At 41.4% G+C, this 18,856-nt stretch overlaps 2 protein-coding genes and 1 long non-coding RNA gene across 18 annotated transcripts in view; 2 read left to right on the forward strand and 1 right to left on the reverse strand.

Annotated features, from left to right (window-relative positions):
* Positions 1 to 3,576, forward strand: part of LOC121906516 (phospholipid-transporting ATPase IH-like) — a 36,953-nt gene extending 33,377 nt beyond the window's left edge. For 2 of the 5 annotated variants that reach the window (XM_042425402.1, XM_042425404.1), the window contains one exon: positions 457 to 540. Coding sequence is in view for 2 of the 5 variants with exons in the window: in XM_042425399.1 (XP_042281333.1) it covers positions 457 to 729 (273 nt within the window). In the remaining 3 variants the exon portion in view is untranslated. Of the gene's footprint in view, positions 1 to 456 lie in introns of all 5 variants that reach the window. The other 3 variants (XM_042425399.1, XM_042425400.1, XM_042425401.1) reach the window with 2 other exon arrangements.
* Positions 636 to 6,317, reverse strand: LOC121906526. Its single transcript, XR_006098656.1, has 3 exons — positions 6,245 to 6,317; positions 3,663 to 3,747; positions 636 to 721 (listed from the first exon to the last, which is right to left on the reverse strand). It is a non-coding gene; the product is annotated as an uncharacterized LOC121906526 (long non-coding RNA).
* Positions 5,744 to 18,856, forward strand: part of mcf2lb (mcf.2 cell line derived transforming sequence-like b) — a 40,907-nt gene continuing 27,794 nt past the window's right edge. For 8 of the 12 annotated variants that reach the window (XM_042425385.1, XM_042425389.1, XM_042425392.1 and 5 more), the window contains exons 1-2: positions 5,744 to 6,191; positions 7,209 to 7,823. In XM_042425385.1, coding sequence (XP_042281319.1) covers positions 7,745 to 7,823 — 79 coding nt within the window. In that variant the 5' untranslated portion in view covers positions 5,744 to 6,191; positions 7,209 to 7,744. Of the gene's footprint in view, positions 6,192 to 6,280; positions 6,317 to 6,370; positions 6,511 to 7,208; positions 7,824 to 9,474; positions 12,572 to 18,856 lie in introns of those variants that run through there. The other 4 variants (XM_042425386.1, XM_042425388.1, XM_042425387.1 and 1 more) reach the window with 4 other exon arrangements.

An 18,856-nucleotide genomic window follows, 5' to 3' on the forward strand; every position in this document is an offset into this window, starting at 1 on the left:
AAACTGTATATCTGAAAAGTGTAATTTTGTACCAGGAACAGTGATCTGCCCTCCTGTGTTGGAAAACGGAATTGCAAGTGTGCTATTTGTTTTCATTTCATGAGTGTGCCTGATCTAACATGACTATTAATTGTAATGGTAATTTTCAGAAGGTTTCTTCTTATTGACAGATTATTGATAAGTTTTGTCTAGTATCCACATTTAGTGGGATTTATCAGTAACTTTGACAAAGGTGCATGATGACACAATCATTAAAACTATACATCAGGATATCTAAAACAAACGTGTTAAACCTTCTGAACATAACCCTGCTGTTTGACTTATGCATCAAACCTTCTCACAGCTGTTCTAATTCACTAGTTCTGTTCTTTGATCCGCATGGTGCTGTTCTGTGTATTTCCTTTTCCTCTTTGTTGTGGATTGTCTCGTGATGATCTGTCTTCTGTCTCTCGGTAGGATCATGAGAAGCTGGCGCAGGGTATTGTGGCGGAGTTGACTCCACTGTCCTCTCGTCGCTCCTTCAAAGGCACAAGCACGGACTCCTCTCACCTCCACCTCGCCGCTGTGGAGACGCTGTCGCTCCGCAGGTCTGATCCCCTTCCCCAAAAACTCCTGGCCCATTTGGCCGAAGGAGGAGGGGCAGACTTGTGCTCTCTCAGCCCCTACGTGCTCCGTCTTTCAGGGGCAGGATTTGTCTACCACGCTCCAGGGCCAGAGACCTCTGTGTGAACACAAACAAAGACTCTGAAATGTTGTGTACGTGATGCTCGTGGGCTAATGCGCACAGTGTATCCCAAGATGTGCGACCAAGATCTGCATCTCAAGGATCAAGGATTTATACAGCAAAATACAAACCAACATGTTCATACACATGAAGTTCACCATGTGCATTTTCTGGGCTACTCCTGAGTGGACAACCCTTTAGATATTATTGCCCTAACTTCTCATTTTCATACTTTAGTAACATCATTTTGTTCTTGCCCAGTCCCTGTCTTAGTCTCATCAAAGTTCTTACCCAAACTCTTTGTAAGATTACTTGAAAAAGTCTAAGAACAAAAGGGGAACCATGTGCGAAGGTGCATTGTTTAATGCACTGTAGAACTGTTTCAACATGTCAACAGTCTGGACTTTTTGTAGTCCGTGTCCTCATTTTCACTCACATTCTTGCCTGTTTCTCCACTTTCGTGTCCTTTTTCGCTTCTTTGTAAATGTTTGTTAAAAAACATTTATGTACAGTATGTGGTCTGGCCAAGTAAGGGCAACTGTCAAGCTCAGCCCTTTAGGTGTGCGTGCGTGTGCATGTGTGTATGGGTGCTTGCATGCATGAATATGCCTGTACTGTATATTTGTATGTGACACACCTTTGCCTTACAGGTAACCACACAGCAGCAGGCTAGGAGCCAAAGGAGAAAGGTGTAAAAGCAGAAGTGGTGTATTACAAAGCCTTACACACACACACACCCATCAGCTGAAGGAATGAAACGGGGGAAAATCTGAAGAGGGATGTGCAGTATTCTAGCCACCCTGCCTTAATTCATAGATACCCATTTTCAGTGGATTATATTTCTAGGTCAGTGTAAACATGTTTGTGAGTGTTTTGGGGGTTCGAAGGACATTTGTGTCTGGTACAGTGTGTCTTATTACTCTTCTTTCTCCATCTGGATCGTGTCGATCTTTGTTTTCCTTCTTATCTGCCAGTGTAGCATGTCGAATCTCCCTGCTGCATGCTGATCTGTTCTCTCGTTTGTTCCTTATCCTCCTTTAGTCCCAGACATCATTCTTCACAAACCATATCATGACACCTTTTCTTTCTCCTAACAATGAGCATATAGTACCCACTCCTGCCTCCATGTGGCCATGTAGGGTAACAGCAGCATTGTGAAGTTGCAGACACTGGAGGTGGCTCGTGGGAGTGCAGTGCCCAGCAGCCCGGGACTGACGGGGTCTTTATTTATGGATGTCCTAAATGACTTGCTATTCCTCACTGTTGCATTGTGCTTGTGTGTTTGCTGCCATGCGCTGTGTTATGCAAAAGTTAATGTCAGATCTGTAAGAATGCTAATGTCATGTTGTCATATTATAAGGGGGTTTTTCTCTGTCTTGCATTAATTCATGAGTTTTTCCTGTATTGTTACAAGATGATTGATGGCAGTCACTGTTGATGTATGGATGTAATTTAAACTTTTGATATATATATATTGTGAGACGGGGCGTTGTAGTCTGTTATAAATAGGAGGGAGACTTGAATCGGCGATGTCACAATCAAACCAATAGAATGTTGAACTGATTTGTCCATCATGTCCTCCAGCTGAAGATTGTAGCTCATTATGGATGAACCTCTTTTCTGCATTTCTAACATCTGAAGTCCTCTGTGTCCAAAGCATATCCGTTGCATTACACAGTGAGTGACTCGGGAAGTCTTGAATGTCAGATTGAAGCATTTTTGTATGTTTCTACAGTTTATTTTCATACACATCACCATCTGCCAACAGGTATAGATTTAATAACAGGCATTCAGTACTTTTTTCTTTTTTTTTTTTTACTGGGGCACAGATTATATATCTTTTTTTTTTGAGGTCTAGATTTGTTTCATTCACTTTTCACTCAAAGGCCACAAGCCTCTTTGTCAGTGTTTTGACTCGTGGGCTCAACCTCCTGACCTCAGTGATTCTAAAGAAAGGACTTTGGTGCTTGTTATGCAGTGTCCCACCTCACTGTGCTGTTGCCATAATGTATTCAGACATATTCTAAGTGTCACATACCAATCCCACCACAATAATACTGTATTTTATTTTCATGATGTGATGGGTAATTTTTTTGTATTCAAAGACTGTCATTCTTCAAACACAATTTGAGTCCTCCACAGCTCAATTTTTCACTACTACTTGTCATTTTTTGTGTTGTCCATTGGTATTTTTTGTGAATATTTCTTTTGCTACTTTTGTATCCCAGAGAGAAGACTATATTTTAACTCTGTTAGAATGTGTGTTCAAGTTTGTAACCAAAATGAGAGCAGCATATACATTATATGAGATCATTAGAGATGTACCAATAGGTCTACACACTGCACTTTGTTCTACAACAGATCAGTTTTCCCCTAAAACAAGGTCTATTGTCTGTCAACTGGGGTTTATAAGTGTTCACTCTTCCACACAAGTTATTTTTCTAAGAAGATTGTAGTGGGTGACAAAAAAAAGTGACCAAATAACTTGACTAGGAATGAACTGTATGTAGGTGTCAGCCTCTGTCTCAAATGGGTTTATCGCACCAGCCTTCTACTGCTGATCAGAATGTCAAACTGCTTTTCTAAGTCCATCAGCACAACAACAGGGGCTCATCCTGTCACTCCTGAGCTTGGCAAAGGTCTGAAATGTCAACTCGTGTGCTCTGAGCAGCACGCTTCATATCATACCTTCAGTACAGCACTGTTTGTATTACTTAACAGGTTTTAAGAAATTTCTTTGGATAAAAGATTTTAAAAGTTCACTTGTTGACTTTTTGCCAGCCTGTCTGTAGCAAATCGAGGGCAAAGCACTGTATTGTCATTCTGCTTGTAATAAAGAAAGAGTGAAAACACTTGTTGTCTTTGTTAATGTTTATTATTAATGTCACAGCTACAGCTTCATGATGTTGTTTCTGTAATGTCTTGCCATTATCCTTACCTGCCAGTTCTAACCTGTCCTGTCATTTCAGACCCTGTCCAGCAGTAGTCCTCAGTCAATTTCCACCAGTCCCTCACTCTCCCATCTGAAAATAAACCAAGTAAACCTCACTTTTATCTTGCCTGCTCTGCCTTCATGTTCTGCTTTTGAGTCCACATAATGCCTAACAGGATGGTGACTGTAAATGCAATTGGACATCATAGATGAGACATCACACATTTTAAATGCACAAACCAACTGTGAAATGTTTTATTGCGGAAACTCTGAACAAAGTGATTCAACAACTTAGCCATGAAATATATTTAAAAAGACAAAGTATCAAAGATACATGACATCAAACAATTGTGAAAAGTTCTAAGACATGGGGTTTCCTTTGCATCATCGGTTGCCTCTAATTTCTTAAGACAGCAAAAACAGTTCTATACAATTACACAGTAGGAGAGAATGGGGTAACATGAGCCACTTTTTACATTTGATGATTTTACTGCAAAATAAAAGTGTATTTGTTTCAAATAATAGTTACTATATAAACCTCAGGTTTTGTGTACCCATAGAAATTAAAACAAATTATCTAATTATTATGGTTTTAGGAAGATGACCCATCAAAAAAAGGTAGTCCTATGGCACAACTTACCCCAAAGCAGGGGTAAAATGAGCATGGGCATGGGGTAAATTGAGCGCTCTCGGTGGAAATAGTGCCACCATTAAATACTGATGTAAAAATGACACAAAATCAAACTATTTTGAGATAATTTTGAACTTTATTAATGCCATCAATTTTACAAAGGAAAAAACTCTACTTTTTAGTAAAACAATGTTTGTGTCCTGTTGTTCAACATGTTACCTAAACATTTTCAGTAAAGATTAAACTGTGATCTTTGAGTGTTAGCTACAGTAAGCATGGGTGTGTAAATGTGCCTTTGTGTATACAGACAGGTGACAAATTAAAGGAAAAACTGGTACAGGTCTGAATGCTTGACCCCTACAGTGAGGGGATCTGAGGGCTCTGTTATGCTTTGGGGGGCATTTTTCTGGCATGGTTTGTGTCCACTTGTCCCCTTAGAGGGAAGGGTCACTGCAAATCAATACAAAGTTGTTCTGAGTGATCACCTTTATCCTATGATGAATCATTTCTAACCTGATGGGAGTGGTCCCCTCGTGCCCCCATCCATAGGGCACGAGGGGTCACTGAATGGTTTGATGAGTATGAAAATGATGTGAATCATATGCTGTGGCCTTCACAGTCACCAGATCCCAACCCAGTTGAACACCTATGGAAGATTTTGGACCGACGTGTTAGACAGAGCTGTCCACCACCATCATCAAAACACCAAATGAGGGAATATCTTTTGAATGAATAGTGTTCATCCCTCCAGTAGAGTTTCAGAGACTTGTAGAATCAATGCCGAGGTGTGTTGATGCTGCTCTGGCAGCACATGGTGGCCAAACTCCTTCCTAAGACATTTTATGTTGGCTTTTCCTTTAATTTGTCACTCGTCTATATGTACAGCATGTTTGTGTGTGGCTTAAACTTAACATCAGTCAACAATGAGGTATTTATCAACACTGTAACACTTGTAACAGTGATCAAATATTAACATGAACAGTGTCTCTAGTCTCTAGAATATCAGAAAATAATACTACTCTGTACATATGTAGCCCATTTAAACTTTTGGGGGGAAATGAACCATTGACTCAACTTGCTCCAACATCATTGGCACGTTTTACCCCACAACCTCCATTTTGACAAAACTGTTTCACACTGTGGCTCAGATCCACAATTATGCTAAGTTTATGACCTTGTTTTGTGGCTTACACTGATTTAACATGTAATAATGTCTAAAACTTATCTGTTTTAATTAGGATACAAGACTGATAACTGTAGTAACATGATGAATTCACTTGGCATGACAAAAATCTTTTTTTTTGCTGTGTTTTGCTGACCACTCTCTCCATGTGCTTGAGTCCAAGATGGATTGAGTAATGTGAACTATACTTCCTTAATTTGTGGTCATATGATTACTTTTGTTTATGGTTACCTAGATACAGGGAGTGGCTCAACTTACCCTGTTCTCCCCTAATGCATGCAATTACATTTACAAAAACACTAAAACTACCTGTCTGGTTGGTGCTGTGATAGATTCTCTCCACGTTTCAATGTTCTGTAATTTGGTTAGTCAGGAACGAAAAGATGCTATTAAGTTGCTTTATGGCAGTTGTAGGATCCAGTATTTTTGAAGCTTGACTCAGACAAAGTATAAGTCAAGATATCTCAACCTCTGTTTCTTTGGTTTTGACCTCTGCCTTTCACAAGTGTAACACTAAATTCACTTCCCCTTGAACAGTACCCTGGACTGTTTGGTGTCAAGCTGTGTGTCTCAGTAATAATAATTTTGTAAGGCATCTATCAATATCTGGCTGGCTTGGCTAGCTGAGTACAAGTGAAGCTCTAATCAGTTCAGTTCAAACCTTAACTATAAACAGTAATGAGCGTTACTGAGAAGAGAATACACCTATGTGACAAAGTGGGTGAGTCCATACAAATTTACATTTGCACTTATATCAATTTTTTTTTGTTTTACCGTGCTTATCATTTGTTTGTTGAGCCAGTATAACATCTTCATCTGTAGCCTTGCTAGCACATGCTATCCCGGGTTTGTTGTTTTTTAGCATTATGTTTTGTTACAGTTACGTCATTTTATGGCTAAATCAAGACAGGCAAGTATTGTATAAATTCAGTTATTGTTTATTGATTTAATCTTGAGTTTTCTTGAGTTAAACTTTAGCCTTCTTTGTTCTAACGTAGCACGTTCAAGGTTGCAGTAACAAAACACCTGGTTTAAACCAAGTACGGGCAGATTACATTGGCTTAAATGTTATGTTGATTAATATTTGCTTGATTCGTAATGACTGTTTCTTGATATATGGTGAGGAATATTTAAAATATTTATATGTACAGATAATGTTTACTGCTACAAGTAACACTGTCATCTACATGTTGAGACAGACACCCCTGAGAGAGATATGGTTCTGCTTCTGACTAAACTGATTAAGCAGTAGATAGTAGGACCTATTTAAAACAGTTGTTGTTTGTCAGTGGAGGGAGGAATATTGTCTGTGTAGCTGTGTGCAAACTTTAAGTTTGATGAGTTTCCCTCCATTAATCCAAGTTTCATCTAGTTGTTAGTTGTTTTTCCTTTTACTTTTTGGAGATACCCGTGTATTTTTGGTTGCACAGAATAAATAAATCACCTTGTTTTCAGTCGTTGAACAAGTATCCTATGAGTCTGCCTTCTACTACTTTCCCTAAAAAGATCCAAGTATTGCAATTTAGTGGAAATGTAACAAGAATTGACCTGTTTGTAAAGCAACCAAATAATTTTAGCAATAACCGTCATATGATGCCGCTGCAATATACTGTAGATGTCCCTGCAACTGAGACAGTTGTTATGCCTTTTCTCCACACTTGATGTCACTATTGGATCAACTTTCTGTGTGAATCTGCAAAGCTGACCTTCAGTTCCCCTCCCCCTCTCTTTCTGCCAGGTCTGCACAGGTTTGCACCATCATATGTGCTGAGGCTGAAGCTTGCATGTGTGAATGAGGCTGCCTCCCGCTCCACCTCCTCCCCATCTCCATCGCTGGCATCTTTTGCTCTGCATCCCTCTGCAGAAGGACTCGTCACTGCAGCTGGGGGCTGGCAGAGTCGCAGCAGCTTCAGCATCATCCCCTCATCCGTCTCCGCAGCATCCTCTCCATCCTCGAAAGCATCCATTTCTCACAAGCATCCCAGCGCTGCTGAGACTCACACCCCCACTTCTCTCAGATCTGTTTCCTTCAGCCTCCGTGTGTCGCACAAGACAGTATCCGGGCAGTCACATCCTGGGCTGGTTTACCCTGCTGCATCCCCCTCTTCCCTTCTGCTCCGCTGGGCTTGCCACTGCCACAGTCCCCCTCTTCCGTCCTCTTCACCATAATCCACTCTCCGAGGCACGGTTCAGGAAAAAGCAGGCAAGCTGTCTCTTCTTCCTACAAAAGTGTCTTTTGGCTGGGCAGCTGGTCTTCCGCTGTCCCTCTGGAAGATGATCCTGTGGATGAAGACAGAAGAGATGGCCCTGGGAGAGCTGCTGGAGAGACTAAGGACAGTCACCCAAAGCATAGGTGGGTGACAACAACACACTACAACATGAACTGTAGTCTGTTCATTGCATACTCAATCACACAGCATTACGCATGTTTTTCTGAAACATATACAATACCAGTCACAAGTTTGGACACACTTTCTCTGGTACTGTACATAGTTGAAATACTGATTGCTTGGTTAAACTTCGCCCCCCCAAAAAAGGGTGAAACAAAGTTTTTTTTATGAAGAAAAATATATAATTACATCATAATGGGAATGAGTTCCAAAGCATTGTTTCTGCAGGAAACCACACCAGCTTTAATGATGCTGCTGTTCATGCTGTTACTGCCTCAAGCTGTGCAGGTGTTCAGCCAGTCAGCTGCTCATATAGTTTATCATGCTTGTATTTGGAAATGTGATACTGACCCATATTATTTGATCCTTTAGTAGAAGCAGTAGTGCATGGTGTAGTGACACAAGAGGTGAAGTTATTTGCAACGCAGTCAGATATAGTCCATTTATCACATGCTTCCTCCTTAATAATTTTACCAAATGTGTATATTAAACTGCATAAAATCAATATGTGTAATGCAAACACACAGGTTTCAGATGCACGTAGGTTGCTTTGTGTTGTGATACAGTACCTTACTGGCCTATTTTCACAAGTACTCCACCCTATTTGTTTACAGTATTTGTTATATGTTTGGTCAGAAAATGTGTTGAGGGCAGAAATGTGAGAGACAGTGACCTGTATATTGATCCACACACTTCCATAACCCCTGGACAGATTACCTAACATGGACTTGCCACATCACTTCTGTGATTGTGCTGTCAGGTCTACGCCATTGTGTTTTGTGCAGATCTGTGTGTGCTCATGGCCTCTGAACAGTCCGCACTGCTGCAGAGAAAACATTTTAGGCTTTTCCTCCTTTGTTGCAGCGCAAATTCATTACACAGTCACAGAAAAGCTATATCAAAGCCTATTTTAGCTGTTGTGTACACCCTTTACCAGACTATGGATGTGATATACGGCCCTCACTACTACCACCACTGCCTGAAGGACAGTCTTTTCTCCTTAAACTAATGCCACTAATATGATTTCTAATGTTTGCTTCTCTTCTCTTTTGATCCATTTATAGAGATCTCTCTTAATCCACTCAGTGCTGGCACACAGCCAGACTCACAAACATGAATGCACACACACACACTTGGACAATATACCTTTAATTTTATGTTGTGTTGATATTGTCTCATCTGGCAAGTATATACTGTGACTGTACAGTACACTACACTAGCCATTTTTCCTTTTTAAGTCTTCTATGGTGGTGAGGCTCTTGCTGCAACCATTAATATAGCACAGTGGGCTCCAGTTAGTTGAATCCTCTCTATCTCAACACCAGAGATGGTAAAAGTCTGGCAGCAGTGAGTGGGTGGACTTGAGTAAGGAGGGGGATATGGCTATGCCCAAGCTAGAGGAATAAAAAAAACTGCAGCTCTGAAAGTGAATTGAATCACTCCACTACAAGCATTCAAAAAATGAAATGAAATGAATATGGATGAAAAAAGGTTGTTATCTTCTTCATTTGAAATGCACAGACATTAAGTGCGTGTCAATATACTAAACATTTGCAGACATGCAGTCATTGGTAGCTCTCTATAAAGAAAAGTAACAGGGATGTGCTTTGGCAGGAGGACGAGAGCAGTAATCGGCTCAGAAGAGAGTCTAACGCTGATCATAGAAGACAGGAGCGAGGACGGGAGAGTGAGGAAAGGAGAGATTCACGGCAACACAGTCAACTGAGGATGAGAAGGATTTAGCATTGTTAAAGCTGAAAAGCAGGTTCTGTGTTGTAAAATGCAGAAAACTGAGAACCCCTGTCGCTTTTTTTTCCTCTTACTGAAAGAAATAAGGTATAAACACACCTTGTTTGACTGTCTGTGCTGTGCTTTAAACATAATTGCACCTGCAATATCCTCAAAATGATATGAACCAGGAACATCTATTTGCATTCCACACTGTGGTTGACTTCTTTTTTTCATTTTTATTGGTGGATTATAGTCATTGATCCATCCATCCACAGTGTAGTCACTCAGTGAGTGGGCAGAGCTGCTTAGCTTTATCATAGAGAGCACTGAGACGGGCTTTGTTCAGTGGACACAAAAATAATCAAATGACATGCAGAAACATTTGCATTTCTCCATTTTTATATACTTGTAAATAAATAACCAGAAAAAAACTGTAGGGTCTAGAAACCTGAGTTGGGAAAGTGACATTATTATATTTTACAGACTAGATGATTAATCCATTCATCAAAATAACAACCAGAAACAAATAATTGTTACTTGGAGCGCTAATCACAGACAGCCTCTCCTTGTCTCTAACTGGGCATTTGACCTACTTCCAGTTGATTTAAAGGGACATGTCCAGATCAGCGAGTCACAGCTCTCAGCATTTCCAGCAGGAATTTGTTCATCTGTAGCCAGCGATGCTCAGGGAGTTGTTTTATTTAGCGTGTGATATGCATGTTGTGGTTGGAGGTTTGGTGAGCTCAGTGCGGTTAGCGTGTCTTCAAGGTGTGATTAACACCTGTAGTTGCTGCTGAGCCAACCAGGGAGTAACTGAGATTTATGAAAGTGTCAGAGCTTAACTTCAGACAGCCCAGCTGTCTCAGAAGCTCAGGACTGCTTTTCAATCAATCTGATATCAATAAAACGGTGGTCCTTTGTTGTATTGCTAGGATGGAAAGCACAGCATCAGATACATCAGATATACACTTTTTTGTGCACATACATTGAGTCTCAGGTTCCTTTTTAGCTTGAGGTCAGGGGATCATTTAGCCTGAATAAGTGAGCTGTGCTGTTCATCCCTAAAGGCAGAGCAGGTGTATCGCCAGATGGATCCAGCAAGTAACTGTTAGTCTCCAACTAGTCAGCTGTGGTCAGAAAGGTGCATATAGCCAGAGACAAAGAGAGAGCTAGTACACTGTAGCATGCCTAATTTATTTCACTGCATTTAACTGGCACTATATGCACTATCAAACACAGTATTATTCACACTCTAGAGGAAATAAAAACAATATTTTGAATGCTTCAGAGCATCTTATCCACGGTAATTTTGTGCAGACATTCATGGTTCCCAGATGTACTGTATGCTAATGACTTTGGTAGTCCCCTAACTTTTCCTCTTAAATGCCACCATGAGGTTCATATCTGTGGTTTTGAGTGAAATGTCTCGCTTAAAAATAGATTTCCTTGAAATTTCTTACAGACATTCATGTTCCTCACAGGATGAATTGTGATAACTTTGGCTGACTTTTCATCATCAGGTCAAAATGTTTTATCTTTTTTGGTCATCTTTGTGAATTTCAACAGCTTCAGTCATAAATATGAACATGTAAGCCTCCTCTCTACTCATCATATTTCTCAGTAGTGGCAATATTAATGAATTAATAATGATCACTTTAACTTGTGGGTAGAAGTAGGCATGCATATGTCTTTATGTCTGCTTGTGAGGTCAGTGCGGGAGCAAACGGTGATGAAGGGTTATAGATGAGGAAGCACACAGGGGGTGGTTGATGCCATAATAGAGGGATCAGACCTGATTATCAGGGGAACTGAAGGGGGGGGGGGACCACAGAGAGAGAGAGATGCAGGGTTAACAGTAGATGTCACTGAACAGGAGGCTGATGTTGTTTTTCTCCTCCCCTGCAGTCACCTCATCAGTATGTGTGACAGTGCAGCTCCTCTATCACCTCCATTCTAAGCCTATAAACTGCCTTTTGCTCGCCAGCTTTAACCACACAAACACATACAGCCTGCCAGAAAGCAACCTCCTCCTCTCTCTTATCAATGAGGACTCTCTTATGTTTGCTCCTCCACCTCAGTTCCAGGCCTCATATTGAGCCACAACACAACCTGAGCTGTATACATAAATCACAGAGTTTTAGGGTTGCAGTTTTTTTGGTTTGTTTCTCATGCTTTTTGCATTATTTCCTGGCACACCAGAAATGAATGCATGGCAAGATCTGGGGGAGATGGAAAGGGGGAAAGAAAAGGCAGATTAGTTAAGGAGTGGAGGAATATAATTAGCCCGAGCAGCAGAAGGGGATTTGTGCTTCGCCGGCTGCCCTCTGCTCCCGCTCCCCTCCACCCTCCTCCCGTCTCCTCACTTGGAAATCTATGCTACTCTGAGCTGTCAATAGTTGCACTGGCGACAAGGTATGCGAGTGCATCAGAGTGTGAGTGTGTTTGTGCAGAGCAGAGCTGGGCCTATTCTCACCTACAGTGTGAGCAGTGTTTGTTTCAGAGGTTGTGCAGACAGTGACTCAGCTCTTTTTTTTAGTTCTGCCGGCTTTGCACTGTGCTGTTGCCTCGAGTCCCCCCTATGTGGCTCTGCAGAGGACACTGGGCTTGTGTTGTGTGTCTCCTCTCAGGATGAATGTGAGAGCATGTTGGCTTGATCCCGAGTGACCTGGCACATTACAACAAAGAAGGATCCTTTCCATGCCTGCATTTGGGGGCTGCGCTTTGGAGTCTATTAGAGTGTGCAGCAGAGCTTTGCAGGTCCAGCGAGGGGTCTCTCTAGATGACAGAGTTTGTTTGAGTGTGTGAGACCAGCAGCCGGCTCTCATGTCTCTGCATGAGTTTCTGCGTGACGGCGGTGAGGCGTCGTACCGGATCATGAACCGGCTCAGTCATCTGATCCAGAACTTGGACATCTCTGGACTGGGCTCTCCTTTCCCTTTCAGCCCTGCCAGCCGTAAGAACTCCTGGAGAGGCTGGGATGGTAAGAGAGACAGTGTGTGCGTGTCTGTGCAGATTTATGTTAATGTGAATGTATGTCATCATGCTTATGTGCAACTTTCCAGTGTTAATGCGTGTGTGCATACATATATGTGTGTGTGATATATTCCTGATTGAAGCGCTGGCCAGAGTCTTGTAGGGCATCACGCCCAGAGCCTCACACACTGTGTTTCCTGTGGGCTTCCCTTGCTCCCCACTGGACTGTTTCTGCGTCTTTGTGTGTGTGTGTGTGTGTGTCCGTGTGTGTGAGTGCGTGCCCGTGCTGCTTAAATAGCTGCTTCTCTTTCCAACATACAGCTAGATCTGGGCAGCTGCACCGATACTTTTCCGTAGCAGTGATAAATTCTTCAGCAAATGCAGAAATTGCAGCACACAGCAAGATTACCAGCGGACGAGCTGGTTGAAAGGAGTAGGAACTGCTGATTAAAGCTGCTGAGTTTTCAAGTTGGTGTCCTGTCAGCTGCATTGCTGCCACTTTGAGACCTTGGTTTTTGCTACCACATAGAAAAGGACTTTGCGAGGTCCTACCAGCACACAAGGAGAAAAGCATGGTGAGGAAATCCAGGAGGAGGGCTTCTCAATGGGATAGTGGGATGCCGATGGTCCCGCTTAAGCCACGTGAGTCAGGGGACACTCTGGATGTATGGATGGTGTGTTTCTGTGTGGGTCTTGTGTATTTTTATATGTCGAGGAAACACCGACTTTCTGTCTGTATGTGCTTTTGTGCACGTGTAAGCTATTTTCCTACAGCTTGTCGACAGAATGTACAAGATAACCTTACTTACTCTTCAAATATCAGTAGCCTTGTTTCTGATGTGACTCTAGTTATTGTGAGGCAGTCTTGTCTCTCAGCAAGGTCGTGCTCAGATATTTATAGTTGTTCTATACCTGGATAAATGCCTGGCACTTGCGGATTGCTTTTATGTCTGCAAGTATTCATGTGTGTGCATGTTGGCATGCACGGACATCGTGTGGTTTCAAGGGAAAGTCCCCCCACCCCCCAGCTCTGTTAAAATCATTAGCCATGATGTGAATTCATACAAGAGAAGAATCCTGTTGTTGATCTTACAGACGTTTGGTTTTCCAGACTGAGGCCATCTAGCACAAAGTAACGTTAAGATCTGTAACAAAGATCTAAAGAATGTGATGTCAGAATTTTTGTCTGCTTGTATTTGTAGGGTACTCACTCTGCAAAAAATATGAAACTGTAACTTTTTCCACCTACTTCTGATTGTTAACATGACATTTTCTCCAGAACAAGTAATGAAAGAAGTAAAAATTAAATGTTTCCAAAGCATAGTAAATCATTTTTAAGTGGGTTTTTCAGTGTATCATGTTGTGCACCATGTTGCCTGATCTTTACATGTTTAATAGAGGTGCTGTTGTTCAAAATCAAGTAAAACTGAATCAGAAACAAATGTGATTATTTCATCATATTGGTACATTTAGACTGTTAAAGTGTGTTTTTGTGGAGTTTTTCTTGAACATAGAGGGTGTCATACAGCGTGTTGTACAATTTGTAAAGCTCATGGTTTGGGGCTATATAAATAGAATTGACCTTTTTTGGAATTTGTGTATTATACACGTTTTTTCTGCCATCTTGTGCAGACTCAGGCTCTGATGGACACATTTTTAAGGAAAGTCTTTATTCGATACGCTAGTTGCTTTCTTTTAGACACAGTGCACACAGGTCAGCTTTATTTGAAAACACAACCAATCAGTGTCTCTAAATTAGACTGAGGCTGTGAGTTAATAGGTGTTCTGTCCCGTTGTTTGACCCACTCACTTTATGCTGCACAGTTCTCCAACTTAATGGCTCTGGTTGTTATCTCTCAAGGTTTATGGAACTGATAACCTCGTTCATGCCCTTGGTCATAGAATAAACACATGTGTTAAACACAATGCTCCACCCACACCTAACACCCTCAACACACACACACACACATACTCATGCAGAGATAGGCTTTCACACCAATGCACACACACATGTAACACAATTAACATCTCCTGCTCAAACCTTTTAGCACCACTGACCTATTAGTTAATAACAGCTGAATTAGGGGACAGAATGGTATCTATTAGCTCGTTTTGACTGAAATATATCTCTTAAACAGCTCATTGACATGGCATCTAAATTGCTACATTCTGCTAAGGAACAGTATCTTTCTTTGAGGAGTCTCATTAGAATTAAGTCTTTCAGTGAGTTTGTAAGAATGGGGTCTTTTGAGTGGTGTAAACAAGAATAGGGGCTTTGAATGGATACAGTCTGTGAATGGTTAAATGGGGATTTGGGCAGTGTTTGAATGGGTTGGTCAGAATGGAGGCTTTGTACTTTTGTGCTTCGTACCACATCTCCTGAGATAAGGCAGACAAGGAGCCTGGGCTCTGTTAGTCTAGGTAAATGAGCACCGGGCAAAGGGCTGGCAGCTGCAGTTCTTACCTAACAACTGTGGCATACTGTCACATAACATGCATTAGCTTACTTTTTCCTGGTTTTGAATACAAAGTCATAACTGAATCCCTTTTTAGAGGTCATACATCAGCAGGTTGGAGGCATTGCTGCTGCACTGGGAGGGGTCAGGTAATTGTTCTTTTTAGGGGAGGGATAAAGGTAAGCAGGTGGGGTGTGGTTGAGAGCCACACTGTAGCTTTTGTCTACAGGGAAGGTAACCTGAGGTTGCAAAAGGAAGTCCCTGCAGTTACTGAGTGACGTGCTGCAGGCCGTAGAGCACCTGCAGCCAGACAGAGAGCAAGAGGCTGAATGTGGAGCCCAGGAAAAGGTGGAGTCAGAATGAGAGGGAAGTTGTTACGGTGATACCTTTGCAAATCTGCATGGAACGAGCGCTGCAGAAGAGGAGGGTACGAGAGGTAGACTGGGACATCAGGATGGGAGGAGAGGAGGCAGCAGGTTCAGGCTTTTTGATGGAGGAGGATGCAGAGCTTGAGTTAGACTCTGGGTTTTGCATGGAAGCGGAGTCAGAGCTGAGTCTAGCCGGACAGGTGAGCGTAGGTTCAGATGAGGAAGAGCAGTTGGACTGGTTTGTGATTACAGATTCTCTGTCTACCACTGAGGAGCAAAGAGAGGGAAGAGTAAGCCCAGGAGGAGATGGAGGGAGGCAAATTCAAGAGGAAGGTGAGATAGAGGATGGTTCAGGGTCGATGAAGAATGTAGACACCGAGGCTGAGAGAGGAGTAGATATGGATGAAGAGGAGGGTAAAGAAGAAGAGACAAAGGATGTGTGTTTGCAGCCGGTAGAGGAGAGTTGGGGTCATACACGGATCTGTCTGGAGGAGATGGAAAGATACTCCAAATTTTCTCGCAGCTGCTACTGGTTGTGTGGTAGGTGCCATATGTTTGAAATTTTCTCCCCTTATTCATATGCATCACATGATTCTTCCTCTTTCTCTCTCTTTCTCATACACAGACTAAATATTTATCTATTTTTGTAGGCAAAGCGTCTGTTATCTCAACACCTCATCTTCCACCTGTCCTCTTCTGTTTGAGTTCACCTGCTCTCTACCTTTGCTCTCCACTATGGGATTGGGCGAACACCCCATTTGAGACAATGCCAATAAAGCTCTCTTGAATCTTGAGAAGATGTGTCTTTTTTCTCTTTATCTCTACAAGATGATTCATGTTTTCCTACTTTTCTCTAGTTTTATTGTGTGAATGATCACAAAAATAGGCTCACACCTACAGCTGCAACGATTAGTCAATAGTTGATCCACAGAAAATAAATTGTCAACTATTCTCATAAACAAGTAATCGTTTTGAGCTTTTAAATTCTCTGGTTCCAGTTTCTTAAATGTGAATATTTCCTGGTTTCTTATGATAGTAAACTGGATTACATTTTCTAGCACTAATCGATTCATTGAGAAAATAATCAACAGATTATTTGATAATGAAAATAATCATTAGTTGCAGCCTTACTCACACCCAGTGTATTTATGTTTGATTAAAGACCTGGTTGAGCAGCATTACTGTTAACCATCATCGTCACCTTGGACATTGTAGTTTTTAACCCTAATCTTAACCCTGCTTTATCTCTGACCATGACTGTAAGCCCTTTATTCCCACTTGTTGCCCTCCCCCACATCTCTTCTTGTGGGCGTTTTTTCTGTTCCCCGCTCTTTTTTCTCCCAACTCTGACCTGTTCAATATTCAGAGTTCAAGATTTTTTTCTAAGTTTGGTTTCATATTGGAAAGCAGAGAAGGACGGCAAAGAAATTAGCTGCTTTGGCTGAAGGAGTTATTTCTAAATTGTTAATGAACAAGCTGATAACAAGTTTGTTCTCATTACTTATAGTTTTATTTTTAAGTTGGCTCTTTCTGGCCTGATGAAGCACGTTTCCAAGCTTATGCTACAGTCCAGTTTAATATATGTCAGTAGTGGCAGGCGGTCCAGTTGTGTGACTTTGACCCACTAACGTTTGACTCGTCACCCACAAACGTGAGCGTGAGTGGACACTAATCCCCATCGTTAAGCCCTTTAAAGAACATTAGCGCCTCAACCAGCAGCTGGTGTGTATGTTTGTCTGTGTGTAGGGAATGTTGGGAAAATATTGTCAGTGTATTTTTTTAATAGCAGTGTTACTTTGCCACTAAACAGCAGGAAATGGTTCTTTAATGAAATTACAGTATTTGCATCGCAGGAAATTTCAATTTGGCATTTATCATTATAATTACAAGGTTAAAGCAGCAAATACTTTGATATCATCCATCTATCTACCATGTAACACAGTGCTGACAAATACGAGTAAAATAAACACCAAACATAATTTGATCCATCATCTTACTCGCTCATAGTGACCTTCGAAAGCCTTGTTTTCCTGTCGGGAGGATGTAGCCTGTGTGTGTAAATATACTGTATGAGTTTAATTTGGGCCACCTCAGAGACAATAAGACATTGATAATAAACTTAGTTTCTTACATATACTTCCCTGTCTCTCATAAGATCCTTGTGACATCGTCTGATGAGTGACGATACAAAAAAAGATCTGAAAGGACACTGGAGGGGTTTCACTGTCTGTCCTGTTGTGTGAAATACAGTAGTATCTGATACTAGCTCATCCTCTCTATTCTAATGACCAGAGGGGCTTTTAACAATTGTATAATACTGTGTGAGCGGGGGTGGAAAGTACATTTACTTGAGTACTATTTGGACGTAAATGTTTTTTACTTGAATATCTCCATTTTATGCTACTTTACACTTCTACTCTGCTGCATTTTAGAGGGAAATATTTTACTTTTTACTCCACTGCATTTATCTTACTATAGTAGTGTAGTTAAGGGTGACTACAGATTTTTACAGGTTTTACATCTCATGTAGTTTAATTTTAAAAATCATCCAAAAACTGAGGTTTGTGTACCCCTCAGATTTCTCTAGTGACCCTTTGGAGGGTGCTGACTCCTAGGTTGGGAATGACTGGACTATACCTACTGCCTACAGAGTGATGCATCAGTTTTGACACATCTAATAATGTAATTTTGAATGCAGGACCTTTACTTGTACTAGAGTATTTCTGCATCAGTGTATTGGCTCTTTTACTTAAGTAAAGGAATACTTCTTCCACCACTGGAAGGAAGTAATGAAAGTATTAGTAGGACAGGAGGAGAGACAGGAATATGTCAAGGACATTTTGCGGATATGATGCAGTAAAAGGTCAAAAAAGCTGCCCCTAAAACTGACTGAAACTGAAGTCTGACATCTTTGAAGAGGGGGATTTTTCAGTAAAAGAATAGCCTCTTTCTGGAGACAAAGTGCAGCTATTGCTGGGTGGGGGGTTGCTTTTGATTTGATATGTGTGGGAGTTGCTGGGGGCAAGGTGTGGCTGTTTGGTGGAAACTGCTGGAGTTTAGTGTGAACTTGAGTCCATGAGAGCATGTGATTGCACCCTGCAGATGGCGTCACAGTTGTAGCTTTGTGTCAGATCACCTCAGGCAATAAGTGGCCATTATCAACTTGGCAACACTGCTTTACTATGTTACAAACATCACAGATATGATCATTTATCTAGTCGCATGTCGCCATCCCTGACCTTTGTTAGGTAGCCGTTTTGGTTTGCACACCCTTGCTCCAGGTTAATCTGAAAGAAAAGAGGAAAAGGAAGCTGTGTCTCAAATATCACCTGTAGATATCAGTCAGCCAGTGGTTCATAATCAATATCTGTTAACTACAGATGTCACTTAAAACGGAATCTAATCAATAGAAACAAAGACTGGTACAACATACTCTATCTCCCTTTAGGTTTGGTGGGAATAGAAGGA

Source organism: Thunnus maccoyii, chromosome 11, assembly GCF_910596095.1.
Source record: "Thunnus maccoyii chromosome 11, fThuMac1.1, whole genome shotgun sequence".
NCBI classification, from domain to species: domain Eukaryota; kingdom Metazoa; phylum Chordata; class Actinopteri; order Scombriformes; family Scombridae; genus Thunnus; species Thunnus maccoyii.